The sequence below is a fragment of the Bos javanicus genome, chromosome 3 (genome assembly GCF_032452875.1).
Source record: "Bos javanicus breed banteng chromosome 3, ARS-OSU_banteng_1.0, whole genome shotgun sequence".
Classification (NCBI taxonomy): Eukaryota; Metazoa; Chordata; class Mammalia; order Artiodactyla; family Bovidae; genus Bos; species Bos javanicus.
In genome coordinates this window covers 91,871,798-91,899,624 of record NC_083870.1, presented here as the reverse complement: position 1 = coordinate 91,899,624, position 27,827 = coordinate 91,871,798, and the positions used below count along the sequence as shown (strand labels likewise).

General features: G+C 47.2%; 1 protein-coding gene across 1 annotated transcript; it reads right to left on the bottom strand.

Moving 5' to 3' along the window:
- Nucleotides 1-1,330: 1,330 nt before the first annotated feature.
- LOC133244547 (protein FAM151A-like) lies at nt 1,331-26,659 on the bottom strand. Its single transcript, XM_061411846.1, has 7 exons — nt 26,456-26,659; nt 7,587-7,739; nt 6,460-6,619; nt 4,502-4,726; nt 3,480-3,619; nt 2,466-2,609; nt 1,331-2,076 (listed from the first exon to the last, which is right to left on the bottom strand). Exons 1-7 carry the CDS (start codon nt 26,631-26,633, stop codon nt 1,403-1,405), a joined length of 1,674 nt encoding a protein of 557 aa, XP_061267830.1. The 5' UTR covers nt 26,634-26,659; the 3' UTR covers nt 1,331-1,402.
- Nucleotides 26,660-27,827: the final 1,168 nt, after the last annotated feature.

Below are 27,827 nucleotides of genomic sequence, written 5' to 3'. Positions count from 1 at the left end.
CTGTGATCAAGCCTCTTCTCTCCCAATCCCTGGAAACCACAGACCAGTTTTCCGTGCCCTTCGTTCTGTCTGTTTGAGAATGTCCAGTAAAGGGAGTCGTGCAGCATGTAACCTTTGACGTATTTCCTTAGGCACGGTGCATTCACTTGTGTGAAGGGATGAGTGTGTTCCGTTTCACGTCAAGTACCATTCCATCTGACTAGTGGGCTTATCCATGAAGTCCCTGCTTCCTCAGACACCTTCCTATCCACTTGTGCTGGATCTCCCATTTTTCACGGGGCTGCCACCGAGGCTCAGAGAGGTTGAGTCACTTGTTCACAAACACACAGCAATCAGTGCGGCCCTGACTTCCAGCCCGGGTCCCCAGCATAGTCTGAGGAGGAGACGAGGGAACAAGGCTGCCCTCTGTCCCGTACAGGTCCGCCTTTACACTCTAGAGGAGGACAAGTTCCTCTCCTTCCACATGGAGATGCTGGTGCACGTGGACACAGCCCAGGCCTTCCTGCTGCTCTCTGACCTCCGCTGGAGGCCCGAGTGGGACAACCACTGCCGGGGTGGGTGCCGGAGGGCGGGGGTACAGGGGAGTGGGGGTTGGGGAGGGGGCCCCGAGGGGTCTCCCCCCGCTGAGCCATCCCCCACTGCTCTGGGCCCCTGCTTTTAGCTAGGAGTGGGAGATGGGAAGGGAGGCACTGTGGTTGTGTGTTAGGTGAGTATCTGAGTCAAGGATATTCTGAACCCTCAGGGAAGGGACTGAGCCTGGAATTGGAGGTGGGGGCCTGGCCCACCTAACTATGTGATGATGGGTAAGCCACCTCCACTCTGGGCCTCAGTCTGGGGACAGCCTCCCAGCTGAGAAGGGAGACACGTGATGAGAGTATAGTGTGTGGTGACAGAGGGAAGCCAGGGTTGTCAGCACCCAGAGAGGAGTCAGGGGAGTCCAGCTGGTCATGCCTGCCAGTAACGCAGTCCTGTATGGCCCAGGTGCTGACTGGCATTTGCTGCCTCCCTGGCAGGCAACAAGGCTGCTGCCCCCTGGCCTCACGTCCACTCAGTGCACCTCACCAGGCCGCCCCATCCTCCCTGGGTGTGGCTCCCCGTCCTGCAGGTGTCCTACTACAACCAGGCCCACCCCGGGCGTTCTCAAGTACGTGACCACCAATGTCACCGGCCTCTCCTCTGAGTTCTACACCACCTTCAAGGCTTGTGAACACTTCCTCTTGGACAACCGGAACGACCTGGCCCCCAGCCTCCAGACCCTCTAAGCATCCTCCCTGGCCACCTCACGTCCACTCCCACTCCATCCTGCCCCAAGGACATGCGTGCAGTGCACTGAGGAAGCAGAGGCATTTATTCCTTCCTGCCTCCCTGTGGGAAGCTGGGGTCCACCAGGCCACCTGGGTGCTCAGTGTGTGCCAACATCCGCCAGCAAGTCTTGGCGGTAGCTCTGGGGTAGCCTGTAGTAAACTCGGGTCTTCTTCACGGCCCTGGCTGCCAGCAGCGCTGCCCGCACAGACGCATAGAGGCCCCGGCCAGGGCTGTGTTCCACCGTGACCGTGGCCCGGGGAGAAGCTTCCAGCAGCCGGGCCACGACTCCAGCGGGGCTCTGGCCCAGAGGCCCAGCCTGCAGCTGGAAGGACACGGGTTGCCAGAGGCCCTGGCAGAGCTCCAGCATGTCTGTGAGCAGCTGTTCCCTGTAGCCACTGCCCAGCACTTCCTCGGGCCAGCCTGGTGCCACTGTCACATGGGGGAACACCTCGGCCACAGCTGTAAGCAACTCCCTGCCAGTCACGTAGCCGGGGACCATGAAACTCCCGTGGGAGACGGTGGCCCCGACCCACACAGGCCTAGACAGGTGGCCAAGGGCAGAGAGGGTGGCCAGCGTGGCCAGGGATGGCCGCAGGGCGGTGGGCTCTGCTATGTGCACGTGGACCCCCCAGCGTCTGGGGTGCGTGGCCAGCTGCTGCAGGCAGGACTCCAGCGTCAGGTCACGGCCATCTGGGGTGTGGACGATGGGCACGGGGTCCCCAGCTGCAGGCTTCTGGAGGCCCACGTCCAGCAGGATCATGCCTTCTCGGTCTGGAAGAGGTAGTGGAGGCCAGTGTCTGGGGTTAGGGTTATCATGGGGTGTCAGAGGCCCTTGCTGAAGTTAAAGGGACAGCAGGAGGTAATGGGGTCTGTTGATTGGATCTGGGCTCCAGGTGGAAGGGCTGCTTTGTGAATGTGCCTGGGGCTCATAAGAATGGCCCAATGAGCCGCTAGCTCAGCTCTGAGGCCTGTGCCCGCCTCTCTTGCAGCACCATGTGACTGAAGCCTCACAAGTTCAAATACCAGGAACCTCATACTTTTGACAACGCTGCTCCCCCACCTTGCAGCTGCGTTGCTATGGTAACAGAGACCTGAAGTAGCTTCCCCGAGGTAACCCTTGCAGTTGAGCTAGGAGCACAGGGGCTGCATGCAGACCTTACCTGGGAGCTGCACTGTTGCTGCGCTTCCATTGCCCTGGATGTCAGGAACCAGCCACTCCACGCTCAGACCCTCGTCCCCAGGGTGCTGGAGAGCAGGGATCAGGCTGCCCCCGGTGTAGTAGCTTGGCTTCCGTGAGGTATTCACTGTGGGTCAGATTGCCAAGGTGGAGAGGCCACCAGTCACGGAGGCCTTCTGTACACCCTGAGTCCTCTCTAAGCCTCACAGCAAAGTTCCAGGGAGCTGGAGTTCCCTGTTGTGTAGATGACGGGTGACTTGCCCAAGGTCCTACAGCCAGTGGGCAGGGTTGCTGGGTTGGAGCCTGATGGAGCCAGGTCAGTCAGGCCCCAAGCTGGTATTCCTCCCCCTCACCTAGATGGCTCCCAGAGCAGGAATGTTGGGTCTGATGGGTCCCCTTGAGATGGCCTGATTGCAGGCTCTCCTCGGTTTGGAGTCAAGGGAACAGGGGCTTTGGACAAAGGGACAAGCGTCATTGATTAGCAGGTACAGTGGAGGAGCTGTTCTCTGGAATGCTAGAGCAACCCTCAGAGGAACTGTACTGCAAGCAGAAGCATCTGGGGTTTGGAATTTGCTGTTTCCAGTAGGAGCTGTGCCATGTTTAAGGCGAACAACTTTGTATAGATTATATAACTGCTCTGAACCTCAGTTTCTCTATCTGTAAAATGGAATCCCTGCTTCAGGGATCTATGGAGCTTAGTGTTCCATCCCGGAGTCTGGCATACAATGGATGCTTCAAATGATTCCTTCCTCTTATCTCATGTAGCATTGTCCCTTTCCAATGCTCTGCCCCACCTAGCTCAGTGCTTTTGTCGGCAGACTCCACTCCACCACCTTTTCTTTCCCCTGGAGGAGAAAATGGCAACCCACTCCAGTATTCTTGCCTGGAAAATCCCATGGCCAGAGGAGCCTACAGTCCATGGGATCACAAAGAGTCAGACACAACTGAGCATGCATACATATACACTTTTTCCCACCCTCCGCAGACCCCTCCCTACTGGCGAGCTGCTTGAACTGTGACAGGAAAGGCTCAAAGATGTCATAGTAGACTTGGTGGGTGGCGGTGTTGTCCCGGATGTAGAGGAGGTCATCCACTGACACGGGGTCCGAGGCCGACTGCCACATCGTGAGGGTGTACCTGGGGTCCAGAGAGTCAGCTTAGGGCCTGTCTGCGCCCAGCAGCCCTCAGCCCCTCTCCCATGCTCAGAAGTTAACTTGAGCTGGGGGTGTTGGGCACTACCCGCTTCCTGGGGGCAGAAGAAGCCACAGAGGCCTTGGGTAACTGAGAGCAGAGGCTGAGAAGGAGGAGAGATGGACTGGGTTGCCTCTTCACTTGGAGTGTCTATTTGTGGGTCCTCTCTTAGGAAGGAAAGACGAAGAGGTGGGCATGGAGCTGGGAGTGGTGGGGGTGGATCAGAGGTCAGGTATGAAGAGGAAAGGCAGTGGCCTCCAGTGGGGAAAGTCCGAGGAAGGTGGTGCTTGGCGGCTGGGGGCAGTACAGAGCCGGGGGGAGGCTGGGCTTCCTCAACCCCACAGAGCTGTTAGGGGCAGAGTCTCTAGGTGAAGTTTGTGCACCCTCGGGGAACAGGTGGTTCCCAGGGGAGGAGGCTGTGGGAGGCAATTGAGTCTCAATATAAACTCTTATTGGAACTTCCCTGGCGGTCCAGTGGGTAAAACTGTGCTTCCATTGCAGGGGATGCCTGTTTATCCCTGGTTGGGGAACTAAGATCGCGCATGCTGTGCAGTGTGGTCCAAAATAAACAAACAGATAATAATTATAACAATAAAAAAGCAACACTTTCCAATGGACAGGCTGCTTCAGGTATAGTGACCTGCCTGTCCCAGAGGTGCACAAGCAGAAAGCAGGGACGCTGTGGAAGATGTGAGCACCAGCAGAGGTTGGGCCAGATGGTCATGAAGACCCTTCTAACCATCAGCATCTGGGATCCTGCTGGGGCATCAGGACTGGGAGTGGGTTTGGAGGGAGTGGGGGCTGTGACAGGGGCCTGGGCGTTCTCACCTGTCAGACTGGGCCAGCAGCCAGCTGAAGTGGGGCCAGGCGGCCCTCGCCATGACAGCCAGCACGGGGAAGGTCACCCTCTGGGGCAGTGCTCCCACCAGCTCCTGCATCTTCTCCACCATGGCCCGTGTGTACGTCACATTTGGGAAAAGGGGCAGGTAGAAGGTGGTCCAGCCTGGAGACAGGGTTGCCTCAGGATACTTCTCCTGGACCAAGGCCAGGAACCTGCAGAGAATCAGAGATGCTGGTCTTTTAGAGCCCCTTCCTCATCTCCTGGGTTCTCATCAGAGTGCTAGGAAGAGGCAGGGTCTATTGCATCTAGATATTAGAGCACAGTCCTGAAGAACAGGATGGCTTATGAGTTGCTCAAAGTCCCATGGTAGAGCGTGGACTTTGGAGCTGGGGAGGCCTGGATTTGAGTCCTGACTTTATGACCTTGGTAAGTTCACCCAACCTCTTTGATTCTTAAAAACGGCATCCTTTCAGGCAGGACAGGGCTTCTCAAACATCCTCATGTGCATGTGGAGATGCAATTCAAAGCCCTGGGTGTGGGATCTGGGCTCTATCAGCTGTGAGGGTCTCTGAACTTTCAGATATTATTTAAAAATTTCATTCAGATTTTGAACTCTTACAAATGTTAATAGGCAAATAATGTTACTCTCTCCCCTTCCCCAGATTATTGAGTAACCTCACTACAAGAAGATCAATCATTTTTTTTATCTTGGGCCACTGACTACAGTTTCAAACTGCTGCTTACTAAATGCTCCTCAGTTTGATACTTGGTAAATATTGGGTGGAAGGATTGTTAGCTGACTGGTTGGAAAGGTGGTTTGATGGATGGATGTGTGGATGGATGAATGGAGATGGACAGTAAAGATCTGGAGGTTAGAGTCAGAAAGACCTGGCTTTGTATGTTTGCTCTGCCAATTATTAGACTTAGGCAGATCATTTAACCTCAGTAGGATATGTTGTATTACTAAAATGAAAATAATAGTACCTACATCATTCTCATTCTAAGAGTTAAATGGTACTCTACAACTAGACTACTTAAAACAGTGTGTGTGACAGATAATAAACATTCAACAGACTGAGCCTCAATTATTGTCAGCTTTCTTATCTGCAAAATGGTAAGAAAAAATGCTCCCAACCTGGCATTTCTATGGGAAGATGAACTCAGATATATTCTCTCCTTTTATGCGGCCCTCTGTAAACTTGAGCACACCATGCTGCTGGTGCTACTGTTGTTGGCAGTGCTGGGACCTGGGGGTTGTTTGTGGGGTGGGAGGGGAGGCTGGGGAAGGAGTTAGTGCTTTATAGACTTTAGTTAGTACTTTCTAGGAGGTCAAGGGTTGCCCTGGCACTGTTTGCTGTCCAGGAATAAACACTCTGCTGCTACTGCTGCTAAGTCGCTTCAGTCGTGTCCGACTCTGTGCGACCCCATAGACGGCAGCCCAGCTGGCTCCCCCATCCCTGGGATTCTCCAGGCAAGAACACTGGAGTGGGTTGCCATTTCCTTCTCCAATGCATGAAAGTGGAAAGTGAAAGTGAAGTTGCTCAGTCGTGTCCGACTCGTAGCAACCCCATGGACTGCAGCCTACCAGGCTCCTCCATCCATGGGATTTTCCAGGCAAGAGTACTGGAGCCGGGTGCCAGTAGGGCACAAATCCATAATCTGCCAGTGAGAGCCCAGTGAAATCAGGACTACTAGGAGAAAGTGTGAGGGAGGGTCCTCAGCAGCCTGGGACGTCAGGGAAGTTTCTGGGGCAGGTAATGGCTGGTTTAGCAGGAAATGGTGGAAAGGCATTCAAGGCAGAGGGAATAGCATGTGTGAAGGCTCAGAGGTCAGACGTCATGGTGTGGCTGGAGGCAAACTCAGCAAAGGTCCCCTGAGCACCTGCTGTACCCGATGTTGAAGGAAACAGACTGGACACAGCTGGAGCAGAGAGGCAAACACTCACTGTGTGGCATTGACCTCTATTGAGAGGCCCACATTGGGACCCCTCTGGATGTCAGCATTGATCCACACAGGCCTTCGAACTTTCCCCTCCTCTGTCAGCCGCCGAAGGAGGTCCAGGGAGGGGCCCACAGCCTTGATGCTCTTGAAGTCTAGTTTGATGCCTGTGGGGAGAGGGCCAAGGGCTTGGGAAACTGGTCCCTTGTGCTCAAGGAAGAAGGAAACAGAAGACATGACTTCCTGGGACAGAGAGAGGAGGTATGGTGTGTGTGTCAGGGGTGGGAGGGAAGACAGGGCCGGAATTCTGGGTGGGTGTGAAGAAGGCTTCAACGAGAGAAAGGACTTGCCCATGTAGGAGTGATCTTCCATCCCTCATCCCCAAGGGGAGGAAGCAGATGATGGCTAAGGGCTTGGGATTTGGGGCAGGTGTAGGTATTGTCAAGAATCTGATGAAAAGGGACTATGACTCTTGGACAGGCAGGCTCTGAGGATCCCAAGCCACCCAAGCCTGAATAGCACAAAGTCAGACTGAAGAATTAGAGAAGAATTTAGAAAGCCAGGCCAAGGGGATCATAATATGTTGACAACATAGGGAGCCATGGAGGATTAAAGCAGGGATTGACACGACAGTTGGCATTTTGGAAAGCTCACCCAGGTAGGGGCTTCGTAGAGTTTGGAGGCAGGAAGCCAGTGAGGAAGGAGATCCAAGAGAAAGATGATGTGAGTGGGACTGGATCGGGGGAAGCCTTCAGGGTTAGAATTGGCAGATGCAGCAGCTGAGTAGATGCAGGGAATGAGGGAGAGGCATTAGGATGATGCCTGGATTCTGACAGTTACTGGCAAAGAGACAGGAGAGGGGAAGGTGGAATTGGCTTTGAGCATGTTGTATCCAGTTCCATGGATTCAGAGCCTGAATGCTCATGTTTGGCCCTTTGCAGCTTACCCTACACTTTTTCATCCCTCGTTTCACCCATCTTCCCTGAGCCCAGGCCTCTAGAGTGGTCTGGAAAGCTAAAGCAAGAGCAACTCCTGACAGTCATTGGACTAGTCTCCTAGCAGAGGGACCCCTGCATATGTGGCCTGAGGACCAGAGGGGTGGGCAGCTGGGGAGGGGCTGAGAGAAGTCCTTACCCTTCTGGGAAGAGGCCAGCACAGCCTCCAGCCACTGCTCTAGGGTGTTGTCGCTGTAGATGGCTGGGGGGTGCGCCATGATGGGGACTCCTGTCTCGTTGACTGTGCCGAGCCCTTCTATTGTGATGTCTGCCTCCAGGGCCATGACATTACCTGTTGCATTGGACAGAAAAACTTTTTAAAGCAATTTTTCTCATCATCAAAGTATTACACACTTATAGAATATTTGAAAAATACAGAAAAGCAGAAAGAGAAATATTCACCCACATTTCCATCATAGTTCACTTTTTGATGTATTTTCTTCCATTTTTATCTATGTATAGTTTTTCCACAGTTGAGACCACTCAGCATTTATAATTTTAATCTTTTTCTTTCAATTTTGACACATTTTCCCAATCTTTTCATGAAAAAAGAAAAAAACCTGCAAAAGCCCTGATTGAGAGCAGTCACCCTGTCTCAGTCAGCCACTCCTTGTCTTTCCTGAGACTCTAAATTTTTAGGAAGACTCAGCAGTCTCTGAATTTTTGTTACTAACAGATAATGATGTATATTTTATTCTGACTTTCTGGTTACTTTTTATCATGACTTGAAGAATCTGAGTCAGGGCCATGCTGGGTCTTTTTTAAAAAAATTAATGAAAAAATTAATTTTTGGTTGCGCTGGATCTTCATTGCTGGGCACGGGCTTTCTCTAGTTGTGGAAAGCAGGGGCTACTCTTCACTGCTGTGCACGGGCGTCTCCCTGCAGTGCCTCTCTTGTGGAGCACGGGCTCCAGATGCATGGGCTTCAGTTGTTCCAGCACGCAGGCTCGGTGTGCTGCATCAGCTTAGTCCCTAACCGGGGATGGAACCCATGCCCCCTGCATTGGCAGGTAGATTCTTAATCACTGTATCACCAGGGAAGTCTGCGGGGTCATCTTTAGAGCCCACATTATCAAAGTACTGTTAGAAAAATTCATCTAACTCATATTCCTGCCAGAAGTACATAAGTTGGTCCATCTCCAGGCACCCATATAGTGCTGAGAATTGTTATTTTTGTCTTTAAATGTACGCAGTTAACGCCTCCAGTGGCTGTGTGATGCCTGCTGGGAGCGTTCAGGCCAGAAGGGAGTCAAGGACTTTGAATGAGAAGCAGACTGGGAAAAGCAGGCCAGGCTCTCTGATCAATGAGTGGTGTAGAGGGTGGGTGGGGTCGCTATGAGCTCCTGCTCCATCGAAGACAGTTGGCATCAGAGGGGTCTCTTCTGTTTTATACTTGCAGCCCTGCTCCCCTCCAAGTCCATTTAGCATATAGCTGCTAGAGTGACGGTTCCATATACCTGATCCTGTCACTTCTGTTAAAAAATCAAAATTCCCTTAGCCCTGAGAATCCAATCCAAATGCTTGCAGAGTCTGTGAGGTCCTATAGGACCAGGCCTGGCAAACTTTGCCATCTCACCTCGAGTCCCTCTCTCCCTCAATATCTAGCTTCCATCCACTCCTGTTTCTCCAACATCAGTGTGCACACAGACCACCCAGGAACTGTTCAAATGCAAGTTCTGCTCAGTAGATCTGGGGTGGGGCCCAAGACACCTACCAAGCTCCCCAGTGATGCCCAGACTGCTGGTCCACAGACCACACTTGGAGCCTCGAAGCTCAGATATCTTGTCTCCCATCTCTGGGCTCCTACACCTGGCTGTTGCCATGGCAACACTCTTCCCTCCACAGTTTTACTAGGCCACCTCCAGCTCATTTGTGGGTGTTGGCTTAAAATATCAAGGAGGCCATCCCTAAACCACACACTCAGTCAAAGTCAGGCTGACAGCTTATCCTTTGAGCGCTCAGCCCCCATGTAACTACTCATATAGCACCATCCTTCCTGAGCCTGAGGGCTAGGAGCAGGCTCCAGGTCTGTGGTGCCCATCACTTGGATTTCCAGTGCCAAGATGGTACCAGGCCTAAAAAAGGAGCTTCAGAAGTGTTTGCTGGATGGTACAAGACTGGCTAAATGGATGATGGAGAAAGCTGAGATCAGGGACTTCCCTGGTGGTCCAGTGGCTAAGACTGTCTTCCCAGTGCAGATGGCATAGGTTTGGTTCCTGGTCGAGGAACTAGGATCCCACAGACCTCACAGTGCAGCCAAAAGAGAAAAAAGTTAAGTTCAACCAGCCCAGGTCCAGAAAAGTAAAAGAGCTTGCACAAAGTTGCAGAGAATTTTTGCAAATTTCTCTAAGCCTAGGTGTCTGGATTTCCAGAAGGGAGAGGAAGCTGAGTGCCAGGCTGTCCCCAGCGCTGTTTCAGGCACTTTGCACTGTCCCATTTCATCCGCATATTATATCTCTGGCCCAGTGCTCCGGAATCTTTGGTGTCCTCACTGACAAGATTGGGATGAATCTCTCTGGGCTTTAACTACAGCACGTGGACATAAATTATGTTGTATTAAAAAATTAAAAACAAAAACAGGTTGTAAACTGTGAAGGGCTATATGAAGGTAACTTTTATTTCTATGGTTTTCTTGTCTTAACTTGGTTACCCAGGAATGCTGAGAGGGATCCAGAGGGGTTTGGCGCCCAGCAAGGCCCAGAGAAGTCAGGCCCCAGGTGGGTAGCTGGGCAGCTAAGAGGGTAGCTAAAGAGAATGGGTGCTGAGAGGTCTCCTTCCCCATCTAAAATGGGCCAGGTCCGGTCTGGGGAAGGTGGCGGTACACTGGGAGGGAGCCAGGGCTGGAACCCAGGTCTCAGTCCTGGTGAGTCTCTGAAGCTGCTGCCTTGCTTGACCTGCACCAGCTGCCTCCCTTGAGATGCTGGTAGCCCCTGAACTCAGGACCGCGTCTCACTCGTTTCTACACCTCCTCTCAAGCTGGGTGCAGAGCAGGGGCCCAGCGAATGCTCAGTGAGGGGGACTAAAGACAGATGGACCTAACCTGCCTCCTTGTGATCAGCACCTGGACCCAGCTTCCTCCTGCACGGCCATTCACACCTGTTTGGGGCCTTCCAGATCCTGAATCTGGGAGCCAACTTGTTTGCGGGGTCGGGGGATGGGGTATGAGGGAAGAGGAGATGAGGACAGGAGCAGGTGCCTGCTTCCACAGTAGGAGCCTTGGTCCTCAGAGGTACAGTCAGGTGAAGAATGCTGCTGTCCACAGGGAGCCCACAGGAAGCTCCGAGGCCCTCCCTCCCCTCCCCCCAACACCAGGCGCTCTACACATCACATCCGGCAGAGGGGTGCCATGGAGGAGCGTACAGACCCTGAGCCCAAGACTGCTAGTGTGCGGCTCCGCTGTTGACCTTCAACACCCCCTGAAGGAGTTCACGTGGAGTGAGGCACTCTGTGCTGCAGGGAACCTGGTGGGACAAGTCTTTGAAGTGAAAGTCGCCCAGTCATGTCCGACTCTTTGCGACCCCATGGACTAAACAGTCCATGGAATTCTCCAGGCCAGAATACTGGAGAGGGTAGTCTTTCCCTTCTCCAGGGGATCTTCCCAACCCAGGGATTGAACCCAGGTCTCCCACATTGCAGGCGATTCTTTACCAACTGAGCTATCAGGGAAATATTTTTAGGAACAGGTTTTATGTTCCCAATCCTTACATATAGGGGAATTTGACATGCTTCCCTGGTGGCTCAGATCGTAAAGCATCTGCCTGCAATGCAGGAGACCAGGGTTTGATCCCTGGGTTGGGTAAATCCCCTAGAGAAGGGAATGGTCACCCACTCCAGTATTCTTGCCTGGAGAATCCCGTGGACAGAGGAGCCTGGTGGGCTACAGTCCGTGGGGCTGCAAAGAGTCAGACACGACTGAGTGACTAACACTTTCACATATCTAGAAAAGCACTAAATCCCTTCACGATGACATCAGATCCTTGTGACTAGGAGAAAACCTCTTGTAAAGTAAGCACTTGATAGCATTGAACTCCGCCTTCAACAAAATCTTATATATTGACCTTCCCCCACTACCTCTTTGGAGCAGTCTCTCAGAGCTATCTGAGGTGCTGCTTTCTCGGCTGCGGTCGTCATTTTGCCCCAAATAAAACAACTCGCAACTCTCAAGTAGTGCATCTTTTCTAGTAGACAGTTAGAACTGGACATGGAACAACAGACTGGTTCCAAATAAGAAAAGGAGTTCGTCAAGGCTATATGTTGTCACCCTGTTTATTTAACTTATATGCAGAGTACATCATGAGAAACGCCGGACTGGAAGAAACACAAGCTGGAATCAAGATTGCTGGGAGAAATATCAATAACCTCACATATGCAGATGACACCACCCTTATGGCAGAAAGTGAAGAGGAACTAAAAAGCCTCTTGATGAAAGTGAAAGTGGAGAGTGAAAAGTTGGCTTAAAGCTCAACATTCAGAAAACGAAGATCATGGCATATGGTCCCATCACTTCATGGGAAATAGTTGGGGAAACAGTGGAAACAGTGTCAGACTTTATTTTTTTGGGCTCCAAAATCACTACAGATGGTGACTGCAGCCATGAAATTAAAAGACGCTTACTCCTTGGAAGGAAAGTTATGACCAACCTAGATAGCATATTGAAAAGCAGAGACATTACTTTGCCAACAAAGGTTCGTCTAGTCAAGGCTATGGTTTTTCCAGTGGTCATGTATGGATGTGAGAGTTGGACTGTGAAGAAGGCTGAGTGCTGAAGAATTGATGCTTTTGAATTGTGGTGTTGGAGAAGACTCTTGAGAGTCCCTTGGACTACAAGGAGATCCAACCAGTCCATTCTGAAGGAGATCAGCCCTGGGATTTCTTTGGAAGGAATGATGCTAAAGCTGAAACTCTAGTACTTTGACCACCTCATGCGAAGAGTTGACTCATTGGAAAAGACTCTGATGCTGGGAGGGATTGAGGGCAGGAGGAGAAGGGGACGACAGAGGATGAGACGGCTGGATGGCATCACTGACTCGATGGACGTGAGTCTGAGTGAACTCTGGGAGTTGGTGATGGACAGGGAGGCCTGGCATGCTGCGATTCATGGGGTTGCAAAGAGTCGGACACGACTGAGCGACTGATCTGATCTGATCTGATCTGATGACCACCAACTAAGGACCCAGAGTGGATGTTCCTCCTCGCTTGAACTCCACGAGAAACCGGAGCCTTGGTACCAGGAGTGGCCCTTCGAGCCCATCTGCTTCCTCGCGGAGTGCAGATGAATTTGGGTAAGCCTCTCCTGGTTTTCGAATCTCCCTATTGGTTGAGATTCTGAGTTTTATTTGGTTGTGGAGCAGGTTACCTGCCCACTTCCAGCTGGAAAGATACTGGAGAGGGCCCGGGTGAAATATCCGGGGTATACCCACTCATGATCTAGACACTGACTTGGGCTCTGTTGAAAAATACTAAGAAATTTCCACACAGTAGAAAGACACTGGGTGGGAGACTTGCTGAAAGATGCCAGAGAATATCCATCCAGTGAAAAGGCCCTGGGGCAGAGGGCATGGATTGAAAAAAACTTGAGGAATACCCAGGGCTCAGCTGAAAGATGCCGAGGTTGTTCCGTTGTAGGGAACTGAGCAGTCTTGGTTGAGTGGTTAGGTACGAGGCTGATCTGACACTTTCCCTCAGTTAGACTGCCTTTATAGGCTTTGTCGGGGTAAAAGTGAGAATGTATGAGAGCTTTGCTCTGAAGAAAAGGGACAAGGCTTCTACTGGCCAGCTATGGTTTTCTCAGGTAACTGAGAGATTTATGGGAGTGGTGAAGGTCTAGTCTTCGAAAAGTACAGTGGTCCCATAGGGAAACTCACCTATTAATTAAAATACTTGCTCGTCTGGGGGTTGCACCTAAGAACTGGCCGTTCAGCGACCTGAGCAGACATCTTAGAGTGCTGGAGGCAGAATCTAAGGCACATGAGAGGAGCTAAAACGAGTCTGAGGTGACTCCTGGAGGAGTTCAGCTCACAGGCCCGCCACACAATTTCACCAGTGATTTTTATCCCTGAAAAATTCAGCTTAAAGTGGAAAACAGAATCTCAAATGCAGAAACAGAGGGGTGTCAGAAAGCCAACCTCTGACTAACATTCCAGCCAGATTCATGTCCAATGCATATGGAGCTGGTATTTGCAAGGACCTCGTTAATTGGGGAAATTATACTAAAAGAGTTGTCAACCTAAAATGGCCAAACTGGGGCTCTTTTGATATTCCAAAATTGGCATTTTTGTGCCCACGATTAGAAAAGGCCGGCCATACTACTTTGCTTGGTATCTAGAAGTGTATAAGAAAGGAAACTATAGAGTAACTTCTTTGCAGGAAACCAAGAAGAAATTGCTTGAAACTATATCAGAACCAAAAAAGGCTGCTAGCACTGACTCTGCCAGGTCACAGGTCTAGTGGGACTGGGAAGTCACATTTGGCATTTATGCCATCTGACTTTTGATTTTTGGGCAACCACTTTGCCATCTTTTGGGAGCACTCTTACCACTTGGCTTTTGATTTCTGGGCATCCTTTTGCCTTGTTATTTTATTTGGAGTGTGACTCCTGGCTGGTGAGGTTCTGGTTTGGTTTGAGCATGCAGGCATCTGGTACCAACTGCTTGAGCTTGTATGGGAAGTGCTTCCTCTAAGGTTCTACACTCCACTTGGGAATGCCTTGGAAAAAAATTTCAAATGACTGGTCAACCTATAGCTATGATCCAATGACAAGAAAAGTGACCTAAAAATATCAGATCTTTACTGACACAGGATAGGGAAATGGACTGAAGTTCCCTTATGTCCAGGACTTTTCTCCTATAATCAACAGCCTGGGGCTAAGCAAACTAAGACCCCCACTTCCCCAGAAGAACAAACCTTGTTGGGACCAATCTGCCTTTGTTATCAGGGCCAATTTGAGCACTCAGTTCAGTTCAGTCGCTCAGTCGTGTCCAACTCTTTGCCACCCCATGAATCACAGCACGCCAGGCCTCCCTGTCCATCACCAATTCCCGGAGTTTACCCAAACTCATGTCCATCGAGTCAGTGATGCCATCCAGCCATCTCATCCTCTGTCGTCCCCTTCTCCTCCTGCCCCCAATCCCTCCCAGCATCAGGGCCTTTTCCAATGAGTCAACTCTTTGCATGAGGTGGCCAAAGTACTGGAGTTTCAGCTTCAACATCAGTCCTTCCAATGAACACCCAGGGCTGATCTCCTTCAGAATGGACTGGTTGGATCTCCTTGCAGTCCAAGGGACTCTCAAGAGTCTTCTCCAACACCACAGTTCAAAAGCATCAATTCTTCGGTGCTCAGCTTTTTTCACAGTCCAACTCTCACATCCATACATGACCACTGGAAAAACCATAGCCTTGATTAGATGGACCTTTGTTAGCAAAGTAATGCCTCTGCTTTTCAATATGCTATCTAGGTTGGTCATAACTTTCCTTCCAAGGAGTAAGCGTCTTTTAATTTCATGCCTGCAATCACCATCTGCAGTGATTTTGGAGCCCAGAAAAATAAAGTCTGACACTGTTTCCACTGTTTCCCCATCTATTTCCCATGAAGTGGTGGGACTGGATGCCATGATCTTCGTTTTCTGAATGTTGAGCTTTAAGACAACTTTTTCACTCTCCTCTTTTACTTTCATCAAGAGGCTCTTTAGTTCCTCTTCACTTCTGCCATAAGGGTGGTATCATCTGCATATGTGAGGTGATTGCTATTTCTCCCAGCAATCTTGATTCCAGCTTGTGCTTGTTCCAGCCCAGCGTTTCTCATGGTGTACTCTGCATATAATTTGAGCACTATCAGGTCTAAATTCTGGCTATAAAACTATGATCACAGAAAAATAAAGACGATTTTTGACAGTGTGGTCACAATTCTTTAGACTCCAGAGAAAGCTTTAAAAAAAAATCTCTTTAAGAATTCTTGCCCTGAGAAATAACTCCTCCTATGCCTTGAGACCAGAGTTTTCTAGATAACTTATCCATTATTGTTCAGTTGTTCATTAGTGTCTGACTCTTTGCAATCCCATGGGCTGCAGCATGCCAGGCTTCCCTGTCCTTCATCTCCCGAAGCTTGCTCAAACATGTCCATTGAGTCAGTGATGCCATCCAACCATCTTGTCCTCTGTCGTCCCCTTCTCTTCCTGCCTCCAATCTTTCCTAGCATCAGGGTCTTTTCTAATGAATTGGCTCTTCACATCAGGTAGCCAAAGTTTTGGAGCTTCAGCATCAGTCCTTCCAATGAATATTCAGGATTGATTTCCTTTAGGATTGACTGGCTTGATCTCCTTGCAGTCCAAGGGACTCTCAAGAGTCTTCTCCAACACCGTAGTTCAAAAGCATCAATTCTTTGGCACTCGACCCTCTTCATGATCCCACTCTCACATCCATACATGACTACTGGAAAAACCATTTTTGTTGTTCAGCCCTTCAGTCATGTCCGAGTCTTTGTGACCCCATGGTCCAATGAGTACTCAGGGTTGATTTCCCTTAAGATTGATTGGTTTGATCTCCTTGCTGTCCAAGGAGACTTTCCAAGGGACTCTCAGGAGTCTTTTCCAGCACCACAGTCTGAAGGCATCAATTCTTTGTCACTCTGCCTTCTTCGTGGTCCAGCTCTCACAAGTGTATGTGATCACTGGAAGACCACAGCCTTGACTGTAAGAACCTTTAAGAGCAGAGTAGTGTCTCTGCTTTTCAATACACTGTCTAGCTTTGTCATAACTTAAAAAAAAGTAAGCGCTTACAAATCAAGCAATTCTAAATAAGAGATAAATCAACCTAAAAGAATTTCAAGTTCACATGAACTGGGAAATATTCAGTATTAAATCAGTACAGTTCAGTTCAGTCGCTCAGTCTTTTTGACCCCAGGGACTGCAGCACGCCAGGCTTCCCTGTCCATCACTAACTCCCAGAGCTTACTCAAACTCATGTCCATTGAGTTGGTGATGCTATCCAACCATCTCATCCTCTGTCATCCCCTTCTCCTCTCGCCTTTGATCTTTCCCAGCATCAGGGTCTTTTTCAATGAATCAGTTCTTCACATCAGGTGGCCAAAGTACTGGAGTTTCAGCTTCAGCATCAGTCCTTCCAGTGAATATTCAGGACTGATTTCCTTTAGGATTGACTAGTTGGATCTCCTTGTAGTCCAAGGGACTCTCAAGAGTCTTCTCCAACACCACAGTTCAAAAGCATCAATTCTTTGGCACTCGGCTTTCTTTATAGTCTAACTGTCGTATCTATACATGACTATTGGAAAAAACATAGTTTTGACTAGATGGACCTTTGCTGACAAAGTAATGTCTCTGCTTTTTAATATGCTGTCTAGGTTAGTCATAGCTTTTCTTCCAAGGAGCAAGCGTCTTTTAATTTCATGGCTGCAGTCACCATCTGCAGTGATTTTGGAGCCCAAAAATAAAGTCGGCCACTGTTTCCATTGTTTTGCCATCTATTTTCCATGAAGTGATGGGACCAGATGCCATGATCTTAGTTTTCTGAATGTTGAACTTTAAGCCAACTTTTTCACTCTCCTCTTTTACTTTCATCAAGAGGCTCTTTAGTTCTTCTTTACTTTCTTCCATAAGGGTGATGTTATCTGCATATCTGAGGTTATTGATATTCCTCCCAGAAATCTTGATTCCAGCCTGTGCTTCATCCAGCCTGGCATTTCACAAGATGTACTCTGCAAATAAGTTGAATAAGCAGGGTAACAACATACAGCCTTGACGTACTCCTTTTCCAATTTGGAACCAGTCTGTTGTTCCATGTACAGTTCTAACTGTTGCTTCTTGATTTGCATACAGATTTCTCAGGAGGCAGGTCAGGTGGTCTGGTATTCTCATCTCTTTAAGAATTTTCCACAGTTTATTGTGATTCACACAGTCAAAGGCTTTGGTGTAGTCAATAAAGCAGAAGTAAATATTTTTCTGGAAGTCTCTTGCTTTTTTCAATGATCCAATGGATGTTGGCAATTTGATCTCTGGTTCCTCTGCCTTTTCTAAATCCAACTTGAACATCTGGAAGTTCATGGTTCACGTATTATTGAAGCCTGGCTTGGAGTCTTTTGAGCATTATTTTGCTAGCATGTGAGATGAGTGCAATTGTGTGGTAGTTTGAACATTGTTTGACATTGTCTTTCTTTGGGATTGGAATGAAAACTGACCTTTTCCAGTCCTGTGGCCACTGCTGAGTTTTCCAAATTTGCTGGCATATCGAGTATTAAATACCTGGCATTAATGTTTGTTTATTAATCTAACTAATATATACATGTCTAAGAGTCACTAACAGTAACATTAAGCAGAGTATTTTCATTGTGTCTAGGTTTAATGTAAGTTAAATAGTATATCTGTTACAATTTTGTCAGCAAGGAAATTCCTCAAGTAAAAAAACTTCTAAAAAATATAAATCAGGTGAACTTTTAGATAAACTCTATTAAGAATAATTATGCTTTAGGAATGTCTGTCTAAAATACTCTGTAGATTGGGGTAACTTGAAATTCTAAGGGCTAACTATGGAGAACAGTGTGGAGATTCCTTAAAAAACTGGAAATAGAACTGCCATATGACCCAGCAATCCCACTGCTGGGCATACACACCAAGGAAACCAGAATTGAAAGAGACACATGTACCCCAATGTTCATCGCAGCACATGGAAGCAACCTAGATGTCCATCAGCAGATGAATGGATAAGAAAGCTGTGGTACATATACATAATGGGGTGTTACTCAGCCATTAAAAAGAATACATTTGAATCAGTTCTAATGAGGTGGATGAAACTGGAGCCTATTATACAGAGTGAAGTAAGCCAGAAAGAAAAACACCAATACAGTATACTAATGCATATATATGGCATTTAGAAAGATGGTAACGATAACCCTGTATGTGAGACAGCAAAAGAGACACTGATGTATAGAACAGTCTTTTGGACTCTGTGGGAGAGGGAGAGGGTGGGATGATTTGGGAGAATGGCATTAAAACATGTATAATATCATATAAAAAATAAATAAAAAGCAAGCACTTCTCAGGGGGAAAAAAAAAAGAAATTCTAAGGGCTATACTAAACTAAGTAATGGGAGTCTATTGAATAGCTAGGTCATTTCCAAATAAAATAAGATTTTGAAGCATTTATCACTGAACACTAATTTTCCCCTACAGAAAAACTAAAGAGATTTGGGACTATTAATGAATAATGTTTGGTACCTTCCTAAAATGTTCTCTCTAAGAAAGAAAAGGTTTTTGGAAATAATCACTGGTATTTATGCTCACCAATCTACAGAATGCTAATATAAAGGTCAGTTTTTGGTTGCTTAAGGAAAGTAGGATGTGTGTTTTCAGCAAAGAAGATGCGAGGAATGGAATTGCATTTTATGAAGGGAAAAGCAAGTAGGTCTGACTCACAGGTGGCTGTTTCAGGATGGGAGAACAAAGTATTGGGTACAGAAAGTGATAAGAAGATTTGTGGAAAGCAGACCCCGAGAAAAGAATTTTGTGGGTGGTAAGGACTACATTTAAAATAAATTTAATTAAGTTTATGTTTAAATGAAGTTAAAAGTAAGCTGGTACAAAACCTTAAATTTGGCTTTTCTCTATCTTCAGATGTTGAACTGCCTTGGTAATAGATTTAAGTTTCTTTATCTCTTAAATGGTCTGTTCTGAAATCCTTCATTGTAGAATAATTACTGTTTCACAGTGACCTATAATCCTACCTGACTGAATGTTCTAAGCCTTTTTGATATTTGTTGACAAAACTTCCTGCTGCTAAGTCGCTTCAGTCGTGTCTGACTCTGCGCAACCCCATAGACGGCAGCCCACCAGGCTCCCCCGTCCCTGGGATTCTCCAGGCAAGAACACTGGAGTGGGTTGCCATTTCCTTCTCCAATGCGTGAAAGTGAAAAGTGAAAGTGAAGTCGCTCAGTCGTGTCCGACTCTTAGCGACCCCATGGACTGTGTAGCCCACCAGACTCCTCCATCCATGGGATTTTCCAGGCAAGAGTACTGGAGTGGGGTGCCATTGCCTTCTCTGACAAAACTTCCTAAATAATTCAAATGAAGCACTTTCGGCTTCTAGCCAACTTTGGGATGCTTCAGAGGGCCCTGAAACATCCCAAATGTTATCCTAGATTCATATTGAATGCAGAATCACATGGGAAGTATTAAGTGAGTAATAAATCTCGGGTTATATTGTATGATAAATGTTACTAATTTAGATATATTAGAAATTATATGGAGTTCCTAAAGTTCTAATATATCTTGGTAAATGTTATCAGTCATAATTCTAGCTACTATCTTAAAGTGTTGTCACAGCACTTAACCAAGTTTCGCAAAAGTGCTTCCTCCTCAAGATTTATAAAAAGGACTTTTGGATAAATATAAGTTTCTGAACTGGGTAAATAATGAAAGGATTCTAATGGAAAACCTGGTGACTTCACAAAGGTTAGCGAAAGGACTGAATGAACTGGTGAACATGCTAATAACTTTTATGGTTTCTGTATGAAAAATTCCTGGTTTGAATCTGTGTTTTCCAGGTGCAAGAAAAACCTTCCCCTCGAATTAATTATGACAATAATTTGCTAAAATTATACTTTAGAAACAAATTGAAACATTTATCTTTTCTATCTGACCCCTCCAGAAACTGGAAACTCTGCTTCTAGTAACTTTATCAGATAATCTAGGAAAGTTATATCACTAACAGCTACAGAAATCTCAAGGAATTTTGGAGACCTTGAGAAGGGCGGAATCCACCTAGATCTGTTAGGTGAAAGGTGAAATCTGTGATCAGCCTTTGGTGTGACTTTCTTAGCTCTGAAAGATTTTATTTTAAAAGTTCAGTCTGAGATGCTATAAAAGCTTTGGCAAAGAAAAAAAAGCCTATGATCAATTATGCTTACATAAATCATCAGGCCAAATTTATTGACACCACGCCAGGCTTAAGCAATACGTGAACTGTGAACTTCCAGATGTTCAAGCTGGTTTTAGAAAAGGCAGAGGAACCAGAGATCAAATTGCCAACATCCGCTGGATCATCAAAAAAGCAAGAGAGTTCCAGAAAAACATCTATTTCTGCTTTATTGACTATGCCAAAGCCTTTGACTATGTAGATCACAATAAACTGTGGATAATTCTGAAAGAGATGGGCATGCCAGACCACCTGACCTGCCTTTTAAGAAACCTATATGCCAGGTCAGGAAACAACAGAACTGGACATGGAACAACAGATTGGTTCCAAATAGGAAAAGGAGTACGTCAAGGCTGTATATTGTTACCCTGCTTATTTAACTTCTATGCAGAGTACATCATGAGAAACGCTGGGCTGGAACAAGCACAAGCTGGAATCAAGATCACCAGGAGAAATATCAATAACCTCAGATATGCAGATGACACCACCCTTATGGAAGAAAGTGAAGAGGAACTAAAAAGCCTCTTGATGAAAGTAAAAGAGGAGAGTGAAAAAGTTGGCTTAAAGCTCAACATTCAGAAAACTAAGATCATGGCATCCGGTCTCATCACTTCATGGCAGATAGATGGGTAAACAGTAGAAGCAGTGGCTGACTTTATTTTTCTGGATTCCAAAATCACTGCAGATAGTGATTGCACCAATGCAATTAAAAGACGCTTGCTCCTTGGAAGGAAAGTTATGACCGACCTAGACAGCATATTAAAAAGCAGAGACATTACTTTGCCAACAAAGGTCCATCTAGTCAAGGCTATGGTTTTTCCAGTGGCATGTGTGGATGTGAGAATTGGACTATAAAGAAAGTTGAGTGCCAAAGAATTGATGCTTTTGAACTGTGGTGTTGGAGAAGACTCTTGAGAGTCCCTTGGACTGCAAGGAGATCCTACCAGTCCATCCTAAAGGAGATCAGTCCTGGGTGTTCATCAGAGGGACTGATGTTGAAGCTGAAACTCCAGTACTTTGGCCACCTCATGTGAAGAGCTGACTCATTGGAAAAGACCTGGATGCTGGGAAAGATTGAGGGCAGGAGGAGAAGGGGACGACAGAGGATGAGATGATTGGATGGCATCATCGACTCAATGGACATGGGTTTGGGTGGACTCCAGGAGTTGGTGATGGACAGGGAGGCCTGGCGTGCTGCAGTTGATGGGGTTGCAAAGAGTCGGACACGACTCAGCAACTGAACTGAACTGAACTGAACACCTATTTCACAAACAAACTAGTCTTAATTCGGTTATATTTGGTAAAAACAAGGGTAAATTTAGGGAGAAAAAGATGTTTCAATGATTGTTAGATTCCAGTTTGTTAATGGAGGTCTGTATCTACTAAGACTTATTTCCTGGTAGTTCTTTGCTATTATGCTGTATTAATGTAAAATTTAACTGAATTTTTAAAGGACACTCTAAATTAGTTTCTGAAGCTTATCTCAGTAATCTATCTTTGAATGAAGATCAGATACCTCATGACTGTGACCAAGACCAGAAAAAGACATAGTTTAAGGAACTGTCTCCTGCATGGATGGAAGGACTTTTTTTATCAGAGGAAGCTGTAGTACCCTAGGATGAAAAGAAAATGACACTAGAAGCAGACAGCTTGCTCAAGATGCTGGACCTGATTCATATGATCAGTTATAATGTTTTCTTGACTTCTTGGACCTTTGCCTATAAATCAAATGTTTTCTATCATGGACATGATTCTATGCTAGTTTAAAACTCAATCCAACTATTGGGTTTGTGGCCAGTTACCTGTGTCTAATACTTCTGGATTACCTTGGTGGATTTTTCCCCTTCAGGGCTCTGACTGGATACCCCCTAGCAAATTTATTTTAGAAAATAATTTAGTCCTGTTCTATCTATTCATGATATTACTGTATGGGATCCTCTCACCTGGCCAGTTAATAATACTTGCTCTGACCCTGGCCATAGATTTAAGTTTTCTCTTAGGGTCACTCAAACTCCAATTAGAATGGCAAGCTAAGTCTCAATCAAAAATTGTAACCTCTTGTCTACTAAAAGGAAAACTCGCACAATTATGGGATGGATCTATATGGTTAACACCAAGCTATGGTCACTTAAGTTTAAAAGTTCCTCTAAGGATAATCAACCTAGTAATATTATGAAACTAGGCTGGGTGCTTTATGAATTATGCCTACTATTACCCTTAGAGAGAGTGACTGATATGGGACTTGGTGGATTTGGGGTTTTAATTAATGGCTTTGGCATCTGGAATGGATAGGAAGGTGTAGCCTGGGATTACCATGAACTCAAGGATATATACATAACAAATTAGAGGTAGCTCAAGCCAATCTAACATTGATGCAAGCTCAATAAGTCAAGACATCTGTATTCTACTGGTATGATCATTTAGCAGCTATTTTTCATTACTTCAATGGGATTGGAGGGTGTAATTGATCATATTGAAGCCTTAACAACTTTCACTCAACAAACTTCAAATGATAGTAACCAGATTATTAGCCTATTGAACCCTGAGGTCTCAATGATGAGAAAGGTGGTACTACAAAACCCTTGGCTGTTGACATCATTGCAGCATTTCAGGGAGGTACCTGTGCCATAATTCAAACTGAATGCTGTGTTTTCATACCTGATGAATCCTTTAATGTAACACCTTTGATGAACCACAAGAAGAATCAGATTTCTGCCTTAAGTGATTCATTCCCTATTCTTGATAATCTTTTAAAAAACTGGTTTGGAAAAAAAAAAACTGGTTTGGTGCAAGAGGCTCATGGCTGAAATATTTATTTATAATTCTGCTAATGTTGTTAGTTGTATTATTTGCATTTTGCCTGTTTTACAAGATTATTGTTTCTTGTATTACCAAGTGTATGACTGAGCCTCCAACGAAAATAATGTTGACTAAACTTGAAACAGTTGATCAAATGTGTAGCTTGATATGTGATCAATGATTATAATAGTGTAACTCTAGATATAGGAAGATGCAACGAGAGGGAATCTTACTTTTTTGTACCAAAACTAGAAGATAGATGTCCAGAGATCTTTGACTATTAGGACCTAGTCCAGTAATAGCTCATTGAGTGGCCTATCAACAAAAACCTTCAGAATCGGGAATGGGCCTTCCTAGCAACACACTCCAGTGTTCTTGCCTGGAGAATCCCAGGGACGGGGGAGCCTGGTGGGCTGCCATCTCTGGGGTCACACAGAGTCGGACACGACTGAAGCGACTTAGCAGCAGTAGCAGCAGCAGCAGTACAGGCCAAAATGGTCATGAAATGCCTTCCCAAGTTTCCTCAGTCAGTAAAGAATCTGCCTGCAATGCAGGAGATCTGGGTTCAATCCCTGGGTCGGGAAGATCCCCTGGAGAAGGAAATGGCAACCCGCTCCAGTATTCTTGCCTAGAGAATCCCATGGACAGAGGAGAGGAGCCTAGCAGGCTACAGTCCATGGGGTCTCAAGGCTTGGAGAGGAAACCACCACCAAGTATGGTTGGTTTATGACCACAAGGGGGCACTGTCAACTCTAAATCGGCACTTGCCAAGAGCTTTGACGCTGACTGAACAGCAAGGGCACTTGCCCTCTGCTTCTGTGGAGATTGAATCCGGTGCTGCTGCAGCTGGTGACCCTTCAACACCCGCTGAGGGAGTTCAGGGTGGAGTGAGCTACTCTGTGCTCCAGGAGCCTGGTTTGACAGGTCTTTAGATAGGTGGGTATTTTTCCTTTCATCTCCTCATATCTACAAAAGCACTAAATCCCTTCATGATGACATCAGATCCTCGTGACTAGGAGAAAACCTCTTGTAAAGTAAGCATTTGGTTGCATTCAACTCCCCCTTCACCAAAATCTTTTATGTTGACCTTCCCCCACTACTTCTTTGGAGCAGTCTCTCAGAGCTATATGAGGTGATGCCTCCCAGGCTGCAGTCCTGATTTTGCTCCAGATAAAACGTAACTCATAACTCTTAAATTGTGCATCTTTTTAGTTAACAGTTGTGGTGACCAAAATAGGACTCGAACACTTGCAGCTCTCAAGTTGTGCATCTTTTTTACTTGACAATTAACTCACTCAACTAGGGTGATCACATGTCCCCATTTGCTTCAGCATAATTACTAATAATGACCTCTTTCATGACCAGAAGTGCCCTGCTTTCATCCTACCAGTCCACATTTGGCAGAGGAAAAACTGAGCTGCAGATGGGTGAAGTCACTTGTCCCAAACCACTCCTTTGGTAAATGGTGAAATGTAGAATTTGAGCCCACTTCTGTCTGCCTCCCAAGCCTTTGCTCTGGCCCCTCCCATCCACGTAGATGTCCGGTGTGACTTCACCAGTCTAACTCTGGCCTACCATTGCTTCCCCTCAGGATCCCTACCCCAGCTGTGGAGCCACCCTCCTCCCATAGACCTACCCTGGGGACCTAGCAGGACCTGCAGCGGGGAAACTGGGCCTTGGGTCCTTCCCACCCCTGTGGCTATACTGACAGGTGCCTCAGCATGCTCCATGCTGTTGGGCACTGCTTGGTTGGGGCCCTTAGCTTTCTTCTTGGCCAAGGTCACAACTTGGTGGGGCCTGATCCTTATCTGCTGCGCCAGGACTTACCTGAGATGAGCCTGAGGCTGGCAGAGCCTCTTTGCCTTCCCTCAGGCCTTATCTCCCAGATAAGAGTTCTCCCTCTTGCCAGGGAATTCTCTCTTCGCCTTATCACTGAAATCTGACCATTGGCCTCCCAATCCTGAAGCAGCAGCAAACTGGCTCCACCCAGCCTGCGATGCCCTCCCCTTTGCTGATCACTAAGCCTGCCTCCTCCAGGAGGTCTTTCTAAGGACTCATTCATTCATTCAGCAATCCTTCCCCAGTCACTTACTCCCAGGCCTTGGTGACTCTGAAGGAGGTAAGAGTCAGAGGCCTTGAGCCTGGGTCTTATTCTGCTTCAGACCTACTGTGTGACCATGGACAAGACCCTCTCCCATTCAGGATCTCACTTTTCTAAAAGTAGAGCAGTGGTTCTCAAGGTGTGATCTCGGGGTCAGCAACATCTGCGCCATGCAAATTCTCAGGCCCCACCCCAGAGCCACTGAATCTGAAACTCTCTTCTGAAGCATGCTCAAACTGGGGACCCTTCTTTCCATCTCAAATAGTCACTGCTTTAGAATTAACAAGCACGTTCGTGAACATGATTTAACGAGCTTTCCTACAGTGCTGAAAAACTGGTCTCCCCTGCTGAACTGGGCCAGGCATGATGCAGTGATTCAGAGTATGGGGTTTCTGATGCTGGCTTGTTGTCATTGTTTAGTCACTAAGTCGTATCTGACTCTTGATACTCCATGGGCTGTAGCCCACCAGGCTCTTCTGTCTATGGGATTTCCCAGGCAAGAATACTGGAGTGGCTTGCCATTTCCTTGTCCAGGGGATCTTCCCAACCAAGGGATCAAACCTGCATCTCTTGCATTGGCAGGTGGATTCTTTACCACCAAACCACCATGGAAACCCACAATGTTGGCTTAGCCACTTTCAAACATTGTGACCTTACTGTGAATTTCGGTTAAGTCACTTAACTTTTCTAAGCCCCCATTTTTCTTCTGAGGGATGGCACCCACAAAACAGGCAGCTTTTGGTACCAGGAGCCCCAGTGTAACTGAGTGTGTGTGTCCCCACAGGGGGTGTGGCTGACTGGTTGCCATCATCATTGTGGATCGGAGGCTCAGGAGTTATATTAAGATAATTCGCTCAGACTTTTACACTCGTTTTGGTAGTGCTAGAATTCAAACACATCTTCTGGTTCCTCAGATTTGAGAGCAAAGGCCTCCTTAGCAGGCAAGTTGTCTCCTGGCAAGGCCTGGGAGGGAGAGCAGGATGTGACCTTGGACCCAGACATCGCCCTACAACCTGAGCCAGCCACATAACCAGTGAGGCCTCACTTTCTCAAGTGGATGATGGCAAGAACGCGGCCATACCCATCCTAATGCTACCTCACAGGTAATGCTGTGAGCCTCGCCTCCACCCTCCCTCCATCTTCTCCGCCTCTGCCCCAGCCTGCCCCATCCTGGCAACTGGACTTACTGCTGAGGGCAGCCTTCATCTGCTCCTTGCTGTTGGCACGGTGGTACCAGGTGACCAGCAGGCCATCCCTTTGGCTGATCTGACCCAAGCTTAGCAGGTAGTCCAGCATGTCTGCGTCAGAGCGGCAGGTCCCATCCTGTTCACAGCCTGGAATCAAGGCCAAGGAGGCCGTTAGCATCAGTTCTTGCCCAAGCCCAAGGCTCTTGTCTGTACATCCTACTAACCCTGTCTGGGTCCCAGAGCCATGTCCAGCCTGCCGTCTAGCATAAACAGTGGACCCCAGAGTCATCAGTGCTGTGAGAGAGAAACATGTGGGGTCCTGAGCACAAGGATGCTCTGGGCCAGCCTGGGGACATTGGAAAGTTCACTGATAAGGGGATATTTGAGGGAGACACAGAAGGATGGGTGTGTAAATTTAACCAAGAGAGGGGACTAGGTTATTCCAGACAGAGAGGAAAAGTATAAGCAAAGGTATGGTCATAGGAAATGTGTGGTTGCATAAAAGAATGGCCATTGCTCTGGTACAGATACAGAGAAATGAGATAGGACAAGATTGGAAAAGAGGCCTGTGATCCAGCTGTAAATGACCCTCAGTTCAGTCAGTCACTCAGACGTGTCTGACTCTTTGAGACCCCATAGACTGCAGCATGCTAGGCTTCCTTGTCCATCACCAACTCCCGGAACTTGCTCAAACTCATGTCCATTGAGTCGGTGATGCCATCCCACCATCTTATCCTCTGTCGTCCCCTTCTCCTCCTGCCTTCAATCTTTCCCAGCATCAGGGTCTTTTAAAATGAGTCGTTCTTCACATCAGGTGGCCAAAGTATTGGAGTTTTAGGATTGATTGGTTTGATCTCCTTGCAGTCCAAGGGACTCTCAAGAATCTTCTCCAACACCACAGTTCAAAAGCATCAATTCTTCTGCACTCAGCTTTCTTTATGGTCTAACTCTCACATCCATACATGACTACTGGAAAAACCATAGCATTGACTAGGTGGACCTTTGTTGGCAAAGTAATGTCTCTACTTTTTAATATGCTGTCTAGGTTGGTCATAGCTTTTCATCCAAGGAGCAAGCATTTTTTAGTTTTATGGCTGCAGTCACCATCTGCAGTGATTTTGGAGCCACCAAAAATAAAGTCAGCCACTCTTTCCCCATCTATTTGCCATGAAGTGATGGGACCAGATGCCATGATCTTCGTTTTCTGAATGTTGAGTTTTAAGCCAACTTTTTCACTCTCCTCTTTCACTTTCACCAAGAGGCTCCTTAGTTCTTCTTTGCTTTCTGCTATAAGGATGGTGTCATCTGTGTGTCTGAGGTTATTGATATTTCTCCCAGCAATCTTGATTCCAGCTTGTGCTTCATCCAGCCT